Source organism: Poecilia reticulata, chromosome 11, assembly GCF_904066995.2.
Source record: "Poecilia reticulata chromosome 11, P_reticulata-male-v2, whole genome shotgun sequence".
Classification (NCBI taxonomy): domain Eukaryota; kingdom Metazoa; phylum Chordata; class Actinopteri; order Cyprinodontiformes; family Poeciliidae; genus Poecilia; species Poecilia reticulata.
Genome location: NC_088840.1, coordinates 4,868,619 through 4,886,623, shown reverse-complemented (window position 1 = coordinate 4,886,623; position 18,005 = coordinate 4,868,619). Strand labels below are relative to the sequence as shown.

The 18,005-nt window shown below is 38.5% G+C and overlaps 1 protein-coding gene across 4 annotated transcripts in view; it reads right to left on the bottom strand.

Annotated features, from left to right (window-relative positions):
- The window catches only part of LOC103472023 (CMP-N-acetylneuraminate-beta-galactosamide-alpha-2,3-sialyltransferase 1-like), a 110,233-nt gene that overhangs the window by 26,497 nt on the left and 65,731 nt on the right, over positions 1-18,005 (bottom strand). For 2 of the 4 annotated variants that reach the window (XM_008421370.3, XM_008421368.3), the window contains exons 2-3: positions 12,563-12,625; positions 778-1,376 (exon numbers count right to left, since the gene is read on the bottom strand). In XM_008421370.3, the coding sequence (XP_008419592.2) occupies positions 778-1,065 (288 nt within the window). In that variant the 5' untranslated portion in view covers positions 1,066-1,376; positions 12,563-12,625. The remainder of the gene's footprint in view (positions 1-777; positions 1,377-12,562; positions 12,626-18,005) is intronic. The other 2 variants (XM_008421371.3, XM_008421369.3) reach the window with 1 other exon arrangement.

Below are 18,005 nucleotides of genomic sequence, written 5' to 3'. Positions count from 1 at the left end.
ATTATGGTCTTTTTGCCCTCCAGTGTTGTGCACATGTGCAAAATTTCCACGTATAAACAACAACATGCAAGGAGTCCATAGTCAAACATTTACTAAATTATATGTACTACAGTTGCATTTTTATCAAAACCCAAATTTCACTGGAGTCCTTGGGTGTAGCTAATTAAGTTTTAGTTTTTCTAAGTTTCATCACAAAAAACAGGCATTTTAATAAAGGTGCGTGTATGTTTTTTGTACCCTCTCTACTTTTGATGCGGTACTGTAGGATCGCAAAAGACCTTGATAATTTGGCTCTGCAGTCAAAGGTGTTACTAGTCAGCAGGATGTTGCTGTACTTTCATGGCTTTGCTGCTGGCGTTTCCACCGCTAAACACTGCTGCGCTTTCTGATGAAAATTTTAAGAGAGTGAAATGTCACGGCGTTATCCAAGACTCCGAGTTACGATTGAAAACATAGCTGTGCTTATCTAAAGATAAACAGGAGGAGAGGCGGTGAGAGAAAAACAACAGTTTTTTTTCTCCCCCATCGCATTCATTAAATGCATACAAATGGTGTGTGGGAGTTTGCTTCGCAGTCTGATCCTGGTAAAGATCCCCTGGATTTGGAAACAATCAATGAGGCCAAAACAAACACCTTGGAAGTGTCACAGCTGTCCATGAGCTCCCTTTATCTGCGTTCTTTCAGAATCTGCACCTCGCCCGTTTCCAGAACCAGCTCCCCTACCCGCTTCTCCAGCTTTCATAAGACGGCGACAAGAGAATATCTTCCACATCTCACCTGCCACCATTTAAAGGTCTCCTCAGAGAGGAAGCTGTTCTCCCTGGTCATCAGAGGGTGGATGGAGAGGTTGAAGTGCTCGGCGAACCACGGGTCGCCTTCCAGCTCGGCGACACACTGCCGACAAGAGCACGGCCCCTTGGAGAAGAAGCTGTCCGAGAGCCGGAAGTACTTGAAGAAGTAGAGCGATGGGTCCCGGAAAGTGAAGCTGAACAGGAGCGTGGTGAAGGTAATGACGCACAGCAGGAGAGCAAAAGTTCTGAACTTTCTCCGTTTGACCAAAGACATCTTGTCACAAAGTCACTTGGTTGAAAACTCGGAGAATGCAGTGAAGGGAAATGGCATCATGGCGAGTTAAGATCCACGAATATTTCAATCACATGGTGTAATATGGAAAACCCCGGCGTCCTTACTATGCAGAGAGATGAGGATTTAATTCATAAACGTCCTCATTCAAAGGCGTCCGTGTTGTTATTTTGAAAAGATCTTGAAATCCAACAGAGGACGGTGTGTGTTCTGTGTGAAAACCGCTTTTACCAATCAGGTGTTTACTCTGCAGGGTCAGTGACTGCTGTGTCTTTCACTCTTCTCTTATCAACCTGAAGCACAAACAAAGAGAAAAAAAGGTTTTTACAGAGAAAGCAACATTCAGGATTTAAAGGGATAGTTCAAAATTTCCAAAGTAAGGTTCAAGTGACAATTACATGTACAGAAAGTGGCCTAGTCGGACAATGGCACACCTTACTAGACCAACGACTGAACAAAACCATTCTTATTCTTAATACAGGGTTTTCAGTCATGTTAGATGCCTTTATTTTTAATATTTTAGACAGGAAATGAATGCAGACAGAATGGGAGAAGACATGCAGAAGACATGCAGCAAAAGCATATTGGTCAGGAATCAAACCACAGAAAGTTAAATTGAGGACCAATAGCCTCCGTATATGAGGCGCTCGCTCCACCTCTACAGCTGTGTTTCCAAAACTTTTTCCAGCTGACTTGACCCATTTAGTAAACACTCACAGACCACCTAACTTGAAACTGGCATTTCAAGAACATCTTAATATATACAATCTGAAATAATAATAATAAAAAAAATTAGTCTCTTAGGTCACTTATGTTGTCTTTGTTCATCCTGATAAGACTGGCGCCGTTTTGTAAATGTGACAGATCACGACAATACAATAAACCAGTCTACTCGGGGCCATTTGAATTATTTACAGAGAATATGATTTCTTAGCTCTTCAATGATGTCAAAAACATGGAAATCAAAAAAGAAGTGTGTGTTTTACAACATTAAAGGGCTACTTATAATTTAGAAGCATAGTAAGGAAAAACAGACTTGAGTTGCTTTGGCAGAAATTTTATTTTTTCAAGTCCCAAGAAAGCCTGACGTGAATAATTATTTTATTTTAGGCATTAAGATGCAGTTAGTCAGCGTGGGGCGCAGCGCTGCTCACCACCATGTCGCACTCAGCACAGTTGGGCTGAGTTAGGTTTGTGTGCTGGTCACATGATATGTATTGTAATAGTTTTCTAAAAACAAATGTTCTGCGATTCACCCTGAGGAACTGAAAAATATTCCTGCTCATATGAACTCCTCAAATCATATGTGTAGACTGGCATCGTTTTCTGTCCATCTTCAGTTGTTTGTTTCATGCAAACATGCATATATTTCAAGCTGAGAAAGCTAAGCACAGTGAAAAATCTTGATTGATCGCAGTACCAAAGTTTGATTAATTTGAATATATTTTTTAATTAATTGACAGCACCAGTTTTAACAGATGTCAATTTAAAGGACTGGGAAATATCCCTTTATTTTTTGCTAGTATGCTAGAATGCTTAATATCATTAGTTTCTCAAGCATGACGTTCCTACAGATGAACTGATGGCACATAATCAGCTTAAGTGTTTAGCGGAAAGCACTACATGCTTTCTCAGATGTGTGAAAAATATTTTTCCCCCCAGAAAGATATTTATTTTCCCCATAATGAATGAAATCATCATTTAAAAACGGCTGTTACGATTTTACTCCGATATTTTTGTCTAATGTTAAAATTTAATTAATGGTATGAAAAATTTAAATGTGACAAAAGAAAAAAACTGAAGAAATCTCTGAGGGGGCAACACCATTTTCACAGCGCTGTATTTTGGTGCCACATTACACAGCTCTTAAAAAGACTATTAGTGTTTTTAGTGAAAATGACTGCAACCAACCTGGAGCAAAACAGATTTGATTATCTGGCCCCTGCTCACCCAGTGCAGAGAAAATGTTGCTGTCTGGATAATCTGAGATCCAGAGATCATTGATTGACCAGACAAAGAGCAAAACCTAAGGAAATAGTTTGCTGTGGGCTATTTCCAGTGGCCATTGGACAAGATCTTCCAAAGGAAAAAATAAATTCCTATTGAGTTCAGACAATTCAGGTGTTCAAACTGTAATTCTGCCTTTTGTTTTTCTTGCTATTTTATAGCACAATCAAATAGTTTTGCTAACGTCAGTAAGTTGCTGTACAAATGCTATTTACGTATATCAAATATGACTTAAAAGAAATCTAACTTTGGAATGTAACACCTTGAAATTGGGCTTCTGTCTCTTTAACAATTCTAGTTCTTTCTGAAACTCTGCCTTCAGGAAGTCATCACAACATGTCTGCTCTACTAGACCTTTAGCAACATTTTTACCAGCACTTCACTGAGAAGTAGCTCCTACAATTAACTCTCATGTGTAAATCCATCATTTGTTTGCCAATTGCTGCTGGCTAGTCTGAAGGAGCCGAGTAATGGAGCCTTGGAGGAGCAGTGCTCTGTGAAATTAAAGAATTTCTGATCTTTTTAGCTTTCTTGGCCAATTGTCCAATCTAATAAACAATGTCAAAACACGGAGAAATGGCAGAATAAGCTCAGTTTGGTATTAGCATAAAGGATTTAGCAAGATGGTTGCAACCCATTTTTAACTGTGTTATGAAACCTGCAAATGTAGTTTTTGTATTAAAAAATTACTATTGGAAGAAGAATTGCTCAGTTTAAAAGTAGAAGCAGGTTTTAGGGTGGAAACAGCAGCATAAAAGAACAAATGAGAGGGGATTAATAAAAATATTATTATGGGCGTGTAAACTTACTAGTAGCTGCAATAATCTTAAACTGCCAAGATACAGAATAATTAACTGAAATAAAAGCTCTAAAAAATAAAATAAATAAAAATAAAATAAAATAAAAAGGTAGAATAAGTACATCCTGAATATTTATACATAGCTCAATCTCATAAATCAACCACTGGTCATAAATGCTCACTACAGTGTTGTAGGAGTTAGTAGTTTATCACCCACTGGGAGTTCCTCTTTGAAACATTTGGGGGGAAAATAGGTAGAGCTACTGCAATTTATTTCAGCAGTTGAAATGTCATCTGCTGTAAAAAGAAGCTTTAAAGCTCCACTCCGGTGTCCCGAGGACCACAAAACAAACGATGCGGTCGAAATACTATTGATGAAAGTGCACTTTCATACCATTCCCAACAAAAGTTTTTAAACAACCCACTTTTTTAATGCTCTGCTTTCAGAAAGGCAGACTTTGTCGTCATCCGTTGAAGTGGTTTTCATCAATAGTTTGAGTGTTTAGATTCTTTCAAAGACTTTGTTTTGTCTTGGTTGCTAGTCCTGCATAGTGATACTAATTTGTAATGATTAGTGACAAACAGTAAGTTGGTTAAACGTAATGCTTACGCAACCATACTGCAATCAATACATACATTTCTTACAGAAAGTATTTAAGTATGATCTCCGTTTTACCACTTCCTTTTGTCTTCTTTGTCGTTTCCGCCAGCAGTAATAACCGGTTGTTGATCATGCGACTCGTGTGATTAAAAAAGTTGTTTCCACTGCAGTTTTTGCATCATACAGCTATTTTGATAAAGCCAAAAAACCACCTCCTCTAGAGCCAAAATCTATCAAAAAACGTGATTTATTTTTTTTTTTTTTCAAAATCCGGTGCGTTTCAATGAAGCTTCATTTATTTATGTTTAACTGAAACGCAACCAATGTCGGCAAGAGATTTTAAAACCTAAAGTTAGAAGAAGTGCAGAGAGTTAAGATGGTATTAAAAAAGAAACTGAAAAATCAAGATGTCAAACATATCTGTGCTTTAGCTAATCTGCAATAGAGGAAATGGAGAGCGAGATTTAAAGTTAGCCTCTTTTATCTTAGAATAGAAATATATTTTATTTGTCCTCAAATGCTAACATGGAGCTCTGGCATCTTTTTGTCAATCTTGGAGTTATTATAGGAGCCTATATTTTACAGGAGGTACACACAGAGACGGAGCTTTACGATGCTAAGTTGATAAGATCAAGTGGATAAAGAGATAAAAACATCAAAAAGTAGTAGTCTCAAACACAATGGGTAGACATCTGCTCCTAAAAATGAACAACTAATAACTGGAAGAAGGATTAGCAAAACATTATTTGCAGGATCGAAAGCCTAAAAGTGTTTAAGGTAAAATCTGTATCAGTAGGTTAAAGAATTACTAATTAAAAATGGAAAATTGGTCACAAACTCTGATTTGTACATCTTTATCAGTATAAACTGGATTTTTCAAACATACGCCAGTATTTGACACACACTAGTGACAGAAATACTTGGAAAAATACCGCTTGCGTTCTCACTAAAACCAGGAGGATGGAGCACATAACACCAGTTTTAAAGTCCCTACACTGGCTCCCTGTAACTAAAAGAATAGACTTTAAAATACTGATGTTAGTTTATGAATCACTGAACGGTTTAGCACCACAATACATTAAAGATATGTTATTGCTGTACCAACCTTCCAGACCCCTCAGATCTTCTGTTTCTGGTTCTGCTCTGCATCCCCAGAACCAAACGAGGAGAAGCAGCATTCAGTTTCTACGCACCACAAATTTGGAACAAACTTCCAGAAAACTGTAAAACAGCTCAAACACTGGGTGCCTTTAAATCTCAACTTAAAACCCACCTGTTTAGAGTTGCTTATGGCTAAATTAGGGTTAGAGTGTGGGTTTTTGATGTCTGATGTATTTACCTTTTTTTTCTTTTTTTTTATTATGTAAAGAGGTTTTAAAGGTTTGAGTCCTTGTCAAATGGTAGTTTGACTAAAGAAGTTATAAAGGTTTGAGTCCTTGTCAAATGGTAGTTTGACTAAAGAAGTTATAAAGGTTTGAGTCCTTGTCAAATGGCGGTTTGACTAAAGTCCTACAGAAGGAAAGGCTTGTAGAGCCTCTTATTTTCGAGGAGACCCCATAAGGGCAAGTCCTCATGCGAATAATGTTTTTGTCTTTTTTTTTTTATCTCTTTAATGTTTTTATCTTTACTTTCTAATTTATTTTTATTTTTCAATGTCACTTTTTATTTTAATTATGTAAATCACTTTGAAATGCCTTGCTGCTGAAGTGTGCTATACAAATAAAATTTGATTGATTGATTGTATAACTCCAATCAATCAAAGTTACATTTTTTCAGACCATGACTTTTTCAGCACAGGAAACGGCAGCAGGCGGCCTGGGGTTTCATTTCCAACATGAAAAGGCCACCTCCGCCTTTGTAAGGGGGACCAGCTATCCCTCTGATGTGCAGCAGCGTTTTGGGACTCCAGCGATAACTCTATATTTAGGTAACAGCGGATCTGCAGTGCAGATTAAACGCCATCATCACCTCACAGAACGAGAAATGGGTTTGAAGGAGCGAGTCGCGGGAATCTAACAAACCTCAACTCCCGCCTCCCTTTTGCTCCTTAACATTTTTTTTAAGAGTTTGTAGAGAAGATTTGTGGTGAATTCCATTTCTTTAGAACAGGTCTGCAGTTTTTTTTTTTCCTTTTTGCTGATTAGAAATTGATCAGTTCGTTCAAATTCCACCCTAAGGGGAGGAAAGCAAATTGGCTAAGAAAGACTATATGGCTCGTGTGCTGATTTCATTTTTGCTAAGGGAGCAGAAAACAAACGGCATGGCCGTTCATCAGCTGTACTGACACAAAGCGATGCTCAAGCAATCCTAGCCTCTGTGGGTAAATACAGATTTGCGGACACCTCAAAGGGCGAGCGCAGTCCAAGAGATCAACATTAACAGCTTTACCAAGGGGACGCATCAATAACAAACGGGCTGCTGCTGCCTCTCGGTTTGAGGTCTTATGGTGGTTTGATGGCAGAGCAAACAACATTTTTCTCAAACAGGTGGTGTCGCACCGCGTTCGACGGCCCGTCGACCGTCGCATTGTTTCCCCCGACCTTGTCCAAAAGACTCGGGTGCTGATCAAAGGTTGCCGAGCTGAGACAGCAAAGCGCCTGTTCACACTTCAGAGAACAGGGAGGAGAGGGCGAGGAGAAGAAGAAGAAGTGCACACAAGCTTTGATTTTTTTCCCCAGCCTAATCTTCGCTTTTGAGGAGTCAACAACTTTTCAAGGGCTGTAGTTGCTGTAAAGTGATTTCGGTTTTGCGGTTTGTGGAAATTGCCTTTCGCCGTGTCTTACCGCTGCTTCTTGCTCTCGTGGGCTGTTCAGGAAATCAAAACTGGGCCGTTTTGAAGACGTTTAAGCATACCTGAGAGTGGTTTTGTCTGCCGGACTGAGAGCGGGGCCAGAAGAGTCAAACATTTAGTTCTGACTTTAGTGCATCAGCGACTGGAACATGTCAGTTTTACAGGTGGACAATCATGCTTAAGTTGGCTTTATTCTCAGGGTTTCTCAGTGGATGAAAGTTAAATTAGAAGCATAAAAAAATTTACATACTGCTTTCCGTAATAACAGTACATGTTAATAACTATTATACTGCACATTACCCCCAATATCGGAAGTGACATTAATGTGTTAAATCCAATAGAAAATCTACAGAGGGAATTAATGATTAGGGTGATGGCAAAGAGACCTTACAGTCTCATAACTAAAGGTAAATCGTCAAAGTTTTAACTGAAGTCAATGTCACTTCTATCAAATAATGTCCCAGTGATGCTCAATGCAAATACACGCCTCAGACTATTCAGATTTTATTAGCAAAAACAACAAAAGTCTGGGTCATCCTTGTGAAGGATTTCCAGCTGCTTGAACATACCACGTTCATTCAAAGTATTGACATGATGGGAACATCCAATCAGTGCACCACTCAGGATGGAGACGATTCTGTCAGGTTAACGGGTTTTGGTTCAAAATGTGCAAATCTACACCACACCAAAAGCCAAACACTTTGTTTCACTACATTCAGCCATTTTTTTTCACAAATTTATTATCATTATTAAGTTGTTATTATTATTGATATATGACGGACTGAAAGGCCGCTCACCAAGGAGGAAGCCATTACTCCAAAAGAAAAGTAAAAATGAATACAGGGACCAAGTCCTTCACTTTTGGGGACATGCCTCGTGGTCTGATGAGACTAAACTGGAACGGTTTGTCACATTTGGAGGAAAAAGCGGGATGCTGGTAAGAATAGGAGCACACTAACCCAACTATGAAGTACGGGAGTAGCAGCATTGTGTTTTTAGTGGTTGTTTTGCTGCAGGAGGAACTGGTGGCGTTGTGGGGAACGAAAATTATGTGGAATTATCTAAGGAGGCCAGAATTCCAACAAACTACTGTGAGCAGCTTGTGGAAGGACGTCCAAAAACATTTAACCAAAATATTACAGTTTAAAGGCAATGCAACCAAGTAGTGTGGAAATGTGTGTCATCTTCTGATTTTGAAGACACTAGTAAGCAAATCTGTCAAATGGAAATAATTTGGTCATTCAAGCCGAGTTAAAACTAGAGAAGTTTCTGATTTAATGTCAGGAAATGGGAAGAAAAAAAAATCATTTTACTCAGTGTATGTAAACCTCTTTTCACCTATTTCATTGCTTCATATTGGCTTATTCTATCATAGAAAACCCAATAAAACCCAGTAAAAATGATTCATGGCAGGAATGTGTGATGCACAGTGTGTGTCAGGTGTGTAGACGCATTTCAGGCATCAAACGGCTTCTGAGGCCTCGGTATTAATTTCAGATTTGCCGCTTCTCTCCTCGGTTTAATGCAGCTAATTCCAACACCTTTACAAGAGTTATTGGACCTCATCATGAGTTCTGCATTTTTTGCACTCCTTCCCGATGCAACTACACACTCAGGCTGTTTCTCAGAACCTCAGCACTTCACTTGCCGCAAAGAGGTTTGACTATTTTTTTTCTTTTTTTCGCTGACTGACACTATTTCCTGCGTTTTTCATTGGTAGCGATTAGCTGGAAGCAGAGTCGCCACTTGAAATGAGTGATGGCACCGTGTTTAGTTTATGCTGAGTTTCAGTTGATGGAAATAAAGGAGAAGAAGGATGGGGAAATTTCACAGACAGAGCCTGAAATGTTTTCTGTGCAATGTGCTGGTCCGTCTCATGGCTCAACTCCTCGGCATGAACAACACAATGCTGGTACTATAAGTAAGAATCCCCTAATCTTTCCTGTCATTCTCATTCAGTGTCTCCAGCTTCACCTGGCAGAATGAATAATGAATGAGAAAACTCAGGGATGGTAAAGGCAGCTGAGATGAAATCCAGAGGGATCTTCTATGAAATCTCTGCTCTGTAGCTAATAATACCATCAGAGAGCTCTGGATGTTACATCTGATGGCATCACGTATATAAGTCCTGTAAGTGTAGAGCGGAGAATTTCATTTGAGCAAATACTGACTTGTAGCTTGGTTTTTATCGAAAAGGGGGAAAAAAAGCCATTAGTAACGTTTCCCGCTCAAGCATAAAGGAGATGAATCACAGGGCGCTGAAGGATTTACAAGTGTTCTCACAAGATCTTAAGGAGAGAGTTCAGGATTTTTAAAGTGAGATTCTGCTAAATGGTTGTAAGGAGGTAGGACCTGAGCCAGGGACGGAGGGCTCCGTACTGTTATTTTCTGGCCTTGCTCTGAGAAGAACCGGTACCGACTTCACATCTAGCATACAAATCTTTATTACTCCATTATTGTGTTTATTATTTATCATACAACTAGCGATTGTGTATCAATTTGTGACTGAATTTAATAACTTAAGCCTTAATTATTATGTCAGTTCTTGATTCAATAACAAGTAGTAGTTTTGGTTTCCGTTTCTCCATTAAGTTTTGCATTTCGTGGTGAACAAACAAACCCCGCCCTCAATGTATTGAAGTATTAGCCGGACTCTAAACGTTTGTCCTCAGTCTTGGTCATGGGAGGTTCAGTCTTGGAAGGTCTGGTCTTGGTGTTGGGGTGTGTGGCCTCAGTGTTGGTCTTGGGAGGTCTTAAGATTTCAAAATTCAATTGAAATTCAGAAGTATTTTATTGATCACAAAGGGACATTTAATGTTGCAAAATTAATTAGTCGCGAGAGGTCTGGTCTAGTCTTGATCTTGGGGTGTGCGACATTGATCTTGGAAGGTCTGATCTTAGTGTTGGTCTTGCCATGCAGTGTCCACCAGTGAAATGCAAACTTAGAACAGAAATTACAAAGCATTACGAGCCAAAATCTATAGAATTATCTTAAAACACTATCCATTCATCTTCTGCTGCTTATCCAGAGTCGGGTCGCGGGGGTAGCAGACTAAGTAAGGAGGGTTGCACTAATTGCAAACCTCATTTCCAGTCTTATACTTGCAACCAATCAGTGCCAAGAAAAGTAAATGGTACTCCTGGATTGGCCTCTTTGCAAATGTCTGCCAAAAGCAAACTAAATAGCATTGTGTCTAGGTATTTTTCACCCTCCCAAGCTGCATTTTTAAAAATATTCCAGATATGAAAACATCAGCAAGTAATGTAGGGTCATATTCCACAGAAAATCAGCAAGTAATAAACTGCAAATATGTGGGGGTCCAATGTATATTATAAGACATCAAAAAACTCAGCAGCAGCCTCCTATGAAAGTGTAGACAGTGTTCACTGGTGTACTGCTGTATTCCTGATACTCTGTTAGACTTAAATTACCCTGATGACTTCCATGTTCTTCAGCAAAGCCACTGCAATAAACGTTTACAAGTAAAGATCTTCACAAGAACGAGAAACATTTCAGACTACCCCTTTAAAACTCTGTTTTGCTTCTGAAGCTAGGCGTAATGTGAAATAGCACCAATCAGACTTAAGTACAGTAGGAGACCCAAGGACATGATGTGCAAACCAGAGTATCAGGGCAGACTGGGTGTTGTTTGTGATGACTCGGTGTATGTTAGGTGCGGTTTCGGCCAGGCCTAAAGGCTCAACAAGCGAATTCAGGAGCTTTGGGCTACAAGCACACTTGCTCAAAAATACCCTCAACCTAAATTGGCAGATACTCTATTTTCATCTTTGCCTGCCATCCTTGCACATGTAAATCACATCTCCAGTCAACCTTCCCTCATGTGTCCTGCACTTTCTATATCTAATTTCATAATGAAAGAATTAGATTAGCCGCTCGTTTAGAGAGTCTCTCGTGAGCCGACTACGGCAGACTCATGAGTCACGTCCTTCACACCCCATCCATGTACCTGCAGCTGCCTGAAGCAATGGACTTCCTCTGGTGTGTTGAGTCCCTGTGAGGCTGCCTTGTTGAGTTTAGGCTGCTGTCACTGTGTGCAGCACAAAGCACTGCGGCTTGAGAGAAAATCCTAGCGCAGAGCAATATCCTCACCTCTACCATGATAAAGTATGTGTTTGTTTAAGCAATCTTCAGCTATACGACGCATCGCCCTGTTGCAGCCTAATTTGTTTCCTTTTTTTTAAGGATAAAATATTCAAATATTCAAAGCTTCTTAAAACCACTCCGTGACTTAGCAATGAATGACAGACTTTAGTATTCATGTGAAAGCTTGAGCACCCTGCTAACTTGTGCACCCCCTTTGGCATGTTTTTCTTTTTCAGAAGCATCACCCCTCACGTTTTAAATGGATATGGTTCTTTTTTATTTATTTATTTATTTCAAAATTGACCTTCACATCGTCTATATTGGTGGAGTGAAATTAAAAGAAAACAAATCGGAAAGCGGAGCTTGTAAATGTATTCTCCCTTATGCCCCTGAGTAGGATGTGGAGCTTGACTGACGCAAAGGTAACCGCGCTAAGTGCTCGATGAATTCAATACATTTTCAAAGCTTTATTGTTTGTGTTTTTTCCCTTTTAAAAGGAAGCAGCATTGGGATTTTCAACAACTGATTGGAGAAAACAGCACTAACAGAGAAGGTTGGATATTTTCTGGCAGTATTTCTACCATAAATCCTTAAGAATTGATTCTTTAAACATGTGCCAGTTTTCACCAGGGTCATAGTAAAATATTTAAAAGTGAGTTTTTTGTTTGTTTTTTGAGCTCTGTAGCCTCTACCTAATAAATAATTCTATTCTAAAACATTTACGACAGGTACGCATGTCTGAAACAAAAAGTTGTAATTGATTTGTTTTGGGTTTCATTGGACTCTCGCCAATTCACGGATTTGATAGTTTGCGTATTTTTCGCACGATGTACTCCAACTATGAATTATTCACGGAAATTCCATTTATTCACGTACGTTACCTAGGAACCTATCTGAATTATTCAAAAGTCAAAGCAACTCGGGTAGCTGAAATTGCTCAACAATAATGCTACTTGACACACTATTGGCTAGTGTTTTCAAACCGACCAATCCAGGAGCATCATTTCTTTTCCTTGGCACAAAGAGTTTAAATAAGGAAGAGACCTCATTCTATTCTCACTATGAGAAATTATATCTTAGTGCTGTATTCATCTTAATCAAAACATAATTAACACACAGTTATGACAGTTGCATTTTAAATTTGTGTATTTTCTCAGGATGCAAAAAATGTAATACCTTGAAATCCAGGACACATTGTTGAAGATATTGCCTCTGTTGTCTGACGTGAGCACAACAGGCCTGGAACATAAATCATAGCAAACAAAATTCAGCCCTGCTTTGTTCCCACATAAATATGGAAATTAAGCCAACAGAACAGGTTCAATCCACTCATGAAATGAGGTACAAGGTCCAGTTTGTGTTATTTTAAGCCAGCGGATTGTTTTGTGACTGAAAACAAAAAAAAGCATCAGGTGGAGTAAAAGTCGCTTCTTTTTTTTTCTCCATTCTGAAAGCTTTCCTCCATGCACCTTGGTATTTTCCAAATATCAAGGTGAATAGAAATAAAAGCAGTCCCAGTTGTGGATGTGTCTTGTCACATTTATTCTACGTACCAGAACGACTCGCATTAATCACTGACAAAGCCGAGGATGACGGATGGTTCTGACGGAGTAAAACAGGACGGAGATCTTCAATCACAGACTATATGTTCGCGTGGCGCCAGGGAGGTCTGCCGTTTTTATCTCCATTTTTGATGAGGCTACTTCACATGCAGACAAATGTTTTCCAGGGTTGTCACCGATAGCTAGATGCAGCCTCGAAGAGAATACAAAACAGACCTTGAGATTAATGCACCCGGTGGACGAAGTCCTCCGTTGTGAACGCGAAGTCGGCCCTATTAATCATGATCGGCGGGAGAGGTGTGGGAGGCCTTGAGTGAAATGAACCGTTGCATTTGCATTTTTTGTCAGCATAAAAATCTCTGCCACGATGGTGATAATTCTCTGGGTTTTAGTGCTGTGGATTGCAGCAGGCCTTTCCACTCCCGCTTTAAACCGGAGGCGTACATTTGTCACCCTTCTATGCTCGTCTTGGGTCTAATAGGTTGATTTCACAACAGACGCATTAGGGTTCATTAGCTGTGTCTGAATTCAGGGGCTGGGTCCTTCGAAGGAAGGCCGGATTTGTAGACCGCTTACATCATAGTGTGGCGACAAGGCCTGTCCGAATTCGAAGACTCCTTCAAATACGGCCTTCTTTTTCCCAGATTTCAAGGATGGGTCCGGTGTATCCTTTACGGCCCACCATATCCCATAATTCATTGCGGGTCCAAACCTGGCATTCAGACAAAGCAGCAATGGCGGTGAAGGGAGGCAAATTGTTATTTTGCTATAAGTGACAACATGACTTTTTTCAACGCTTTTAAGCGAGAATGTAGCTGTGTACGTCTCGCATCTGCTCGGTTCATCAAAACATCACCTACTTGCAATATTGGGCCATCATTTTCTGAGATGTCTGCTCCTGCTGCATTATTATTATTGAGTCAGGTAATATCTAGTGGTAAAATGCTTGGTTTACAGTATTTAATTTAGCAAATTGGTTTGACTGATTGAAGTTAAGGCTACAAACATGGTAGTTTTATTTAACTATATAGATAATGTCATATCTGAAATTTGGAAAGTATATTTGTAAATGAATAATTTCCTGCTGCTGTTGTGTTTAAGTAACTTGACAGACATCCATGTCTGCAAAAATGTGCTACATGTTTGAACATTTTACAAACAGATTTTTTTTTTAACAATAGAACAACCTCGTACAAAATGTGAAGAACACCACAGAAATCAGGAGTAATACATGGCTAAAAAATAAACTTCAGCACAGTTATTTTTTCTTTTGCCGCTCTGTGCTTCACTCAGTCACAGTTATTAGGCAACATGAGCTACGTCGAGGTGGAGACTAGACAGCTAGCTGATGGCTAGACCTGTCCAAATTCAGTTTCACTCTTCTAGTCTTTGATATTTGCAGCCTGCAAAGGAACCGCCCTACATAGACCGGGTCCTTTGAAGGATGCAGCCCCTGAATTTGGACACGGCAATTATATTTACTTTAAGAAAAGAGGAAGTCAAGGTGGTGGTTAACATCAGTTCAGCAGCTTCTGCCTCATAGTTAGACAGCAACAGAAAAAGGGAGCAGATTAGGATCATATAGGTATTTAACTTAAATTCATATCATTAATCCACATAACTAATCTCATCTTTAACAACAATGAATACATATTTTTAGAACAGGAAATAAAATCACACATGTATCATTCAAACACTACCAAAGTTGATAACTGAAACATTACTTTGTATCAAAAATTAAAACATACCTAAGAGGAAATCAAGTTGGTGGTTAACATCAGTCTGACAGATTCTGCCCCTAAACATTAAATAAACTACAATAAATAACCCTAAAACTACAAATCAGTAGCTCCCTATGAGCGGTTAGCAGCAGCTAATAGCAGCTATTGGTTACTGTGATAACCACCACCACCAATCAAGAGCAACAGAACAGAACTTAAAACACCAATAAATGTCCGAAGAAACAACTAGTTGACTAAACAAAATAAATTCAAAGAATACTTTTTTTTTTGACAAACTTCACATTTATACAGAAGAGGATTAGGGCCACTGAAAAAAAACCCAAACAGTTCTGACTTTAATCTCAAAAATAATTCAGATTTTTCTCAGAATTCTGAGATTAAAGTCAGAATTTTTTTAATTCTTTTTTTTACCCAGTGGCCTTAATTCTCTTCCATACATTTATGATATTGTTAAAATAAAACGTACACATTTTTCCACTTTTTTTTTTTTACTTTTTATTTTCAATAACTTTTTTTACATCAACATACACACACAGTAAAGATACTGAAAATACAAACTCAAGTAATGATGGTACCCAATAGTGATAATACAAACTAAATTTGAGAAGTACACGGACAAAAAAAAGAAAAAAAAAAAGATTCCACTTTTCTTTTTACCCCGTTTTCTCTAGGCTATATCTAAAAACTCTGAGAGGTGTAGTTTTACTGTTACGACCTTTTAAAAGAAAAATATGTTTTGGTTTTAATGAGAGATTTATCTCATTAATACGAGTTTTTAAAATCTCATTGCGACGAGAACATTTTCTCACTTAAACAAGATTCTGAATTTATTTCCAAGCTTTACCAGCTAAACACATACTTTCGTTGTGGTTCGGTGTGTGTAAAGACACTGGATGCTGGAGTGTTAAATGCATCAGAGGCTTTCAAAAGCTTTGATAGAAAACCAAGCGATAGCAGCATAGACGAAAATAAAGGCTTAATGAGAGTTTCTTTTACAAAGTCACGGATATGTTGTCCGAGCCTCAAGACGTTTCTTGGATTCAGACAAGGTCAAACCAAGATTGTGGATCTCGGATGATGGAAAACATTTCTACATCGGTAAATTTCATCTCCAGCCTCTCTGAGAAGTGAACTCATTTCTGCTGCCGTTGTGTTTACGTCGCTTGGCAGACAACCATGCTTTGGTCTCTCCTTTATTGTTGGCCACTGATTGCTGGGACAGTTTCCTCAGTGACTTGATACTGATGTAGATTTTTATGTTATCACCAAAGAAATTAAATTGTAGACCATGACCGAAAACAATTTGACCAAGGGTGCGATTTAAAAAGGGATAGAAAGTGGATGTCTCAATGTAGAGCCTTGAGATCCTGTTTGATTGCGTTGGAGAAAATCACTCTCTTTTAGAGCGAATACATACGTTTCAAGAAACTTGACTGTCTACTCAAGCATCAGGCTTTATCGCCGATAGTATTTTTCTCTTTACTTGTGGACAAGCAAAAGTTTATGTGACAATCAAAAGGGGAAGACAAACTCAAATCACAAGAGGAAGAAAAAAAAAAGAATATTTGAAGACTATATGAGAAGACGTGATGCTAGCAAATTGATCATTTCTCCCTTGTTGATGACAATAATGCATAAACTGTATTTTTTATTTTCTTGTTAATAGTTGCAGAACTTCAGTGTAGGCCTCCGTGTGTGTGTGTGTGTGTGTGTGTGTGTGTGTGAGAGAGGAATTTTTAATTTGACTGTCTTTTAATATAGGTCCAACAAATACAGGTCCAATCAAAGACTGGGTTTGCAAATTAGCCTGTGACTAGAAAATCTATACACAAAACAAGAGTTGCTCCGTTTCTCACATGTAACATTGTTTTAAGTGAAATTATTTCATGTGAAATAAATTGAAACAAATTCCTGGAATGAAATCTTCTAAACGAAGGTTGCATTTCTCTTTAGGATAAACAGCTGAAAACAACAGAACAAAAACATCTGAACGTCTAAAGATGTAGCAAAATTATAAACCAACCGTGTTTCCATTAAGTTAGAAACACAATTAAAATCACAGGTGGATAAGTTTGTTCACACAAGCAATAAAAAAGCAACAAAAAAAATGCAGCGACATCATTCTGCTACCAATTTCTCTCATTGTCATCTTTGTGGTTTGCGCAAGTGGTAAGAGTCAATAGTTGATCATGTGACTCCTGTAGTGCAAGAAAAAGTGGTTCCATTGCAGTTTTTTGAAATAAATCAACTTTGATACTGCCAAAAAAAAAACAAAAAAACAACTCATCCTATTGCCAAAACATGAGCTTTGTCGAAATTGTCGTGTTTCCATTACGCAAACTTATTTTCTAAATGTCAAATTGCGCAATTATGTAGTCAACGGAAAGACACCTATTGTGTCTACAGTGGAGACCTCGAGACATTTTTCTCTTCCACTGCATGATTTGACCCGAGACTACTCCACTCGGTTTAACTGGATCAGATACACTTGAATTCGCTTTAATGAAAATGAAACGAAGTGCCGCAATACAGCTGAGTGAAGATGTTTAAACTGTGTAATAGAGAAAAGGCCAGAAGATAAGTTAGAGTCATTAAATCATTACTCTTCATTATTTAATTTAAAGTTCAAGTAACCGTAGGCAAGTGCAACCAAGCATGGGAAGTTGCTGAGCACAAGAATGCCAAGGTTAGCTTCAGGGTTGTTGTTTTTTTCCCCATAAAGCTTGTTCCCTTTTTTCTATAGTTGGTCATGTTGGAAAATAACACGATAAAAACACAGTTTGGGATCTAATTTTATGAAAAAAATTTCAAGAGTAAACCAGAAGTTTACATATAGTGAATAAAAAGACACTTTCCTACCCAGTGTCTCAAGGTGTATTAAATCAGATGGCAACTTTGGTTTCTGTGGTTACCGATTAATCGCAATCAACTGTCCAAAAGGTTATTGAATTCCACAAATGACTTAATGAAACATTACTTTCTCAAAATAATATTTTCAGCTTCACTCTAACTAACTTAGCATCCATCAGTTAGTTAGAGACCAATAGCATATAGAAACTCACTATCCCAGATGCTCACACCAGAAGGTGGTAGAGATTGAGGCAGTACAGGAATCAGGGTTGTGGCAGAGGTGAAAAAGGGGAAAAAAAGGAAAATGTGATATTTGTTTTCCATGTTAATCACATACTCAAGCGTTTTGTGGCTTTTTTTTCTTGGAATATTACATCATATAATAGTACTATGCTATGCTTTGGTATTCCAAAACTCATCCCAGTGTATTAACACTACCATCTTAACTTATTAAGAATGTAGGTA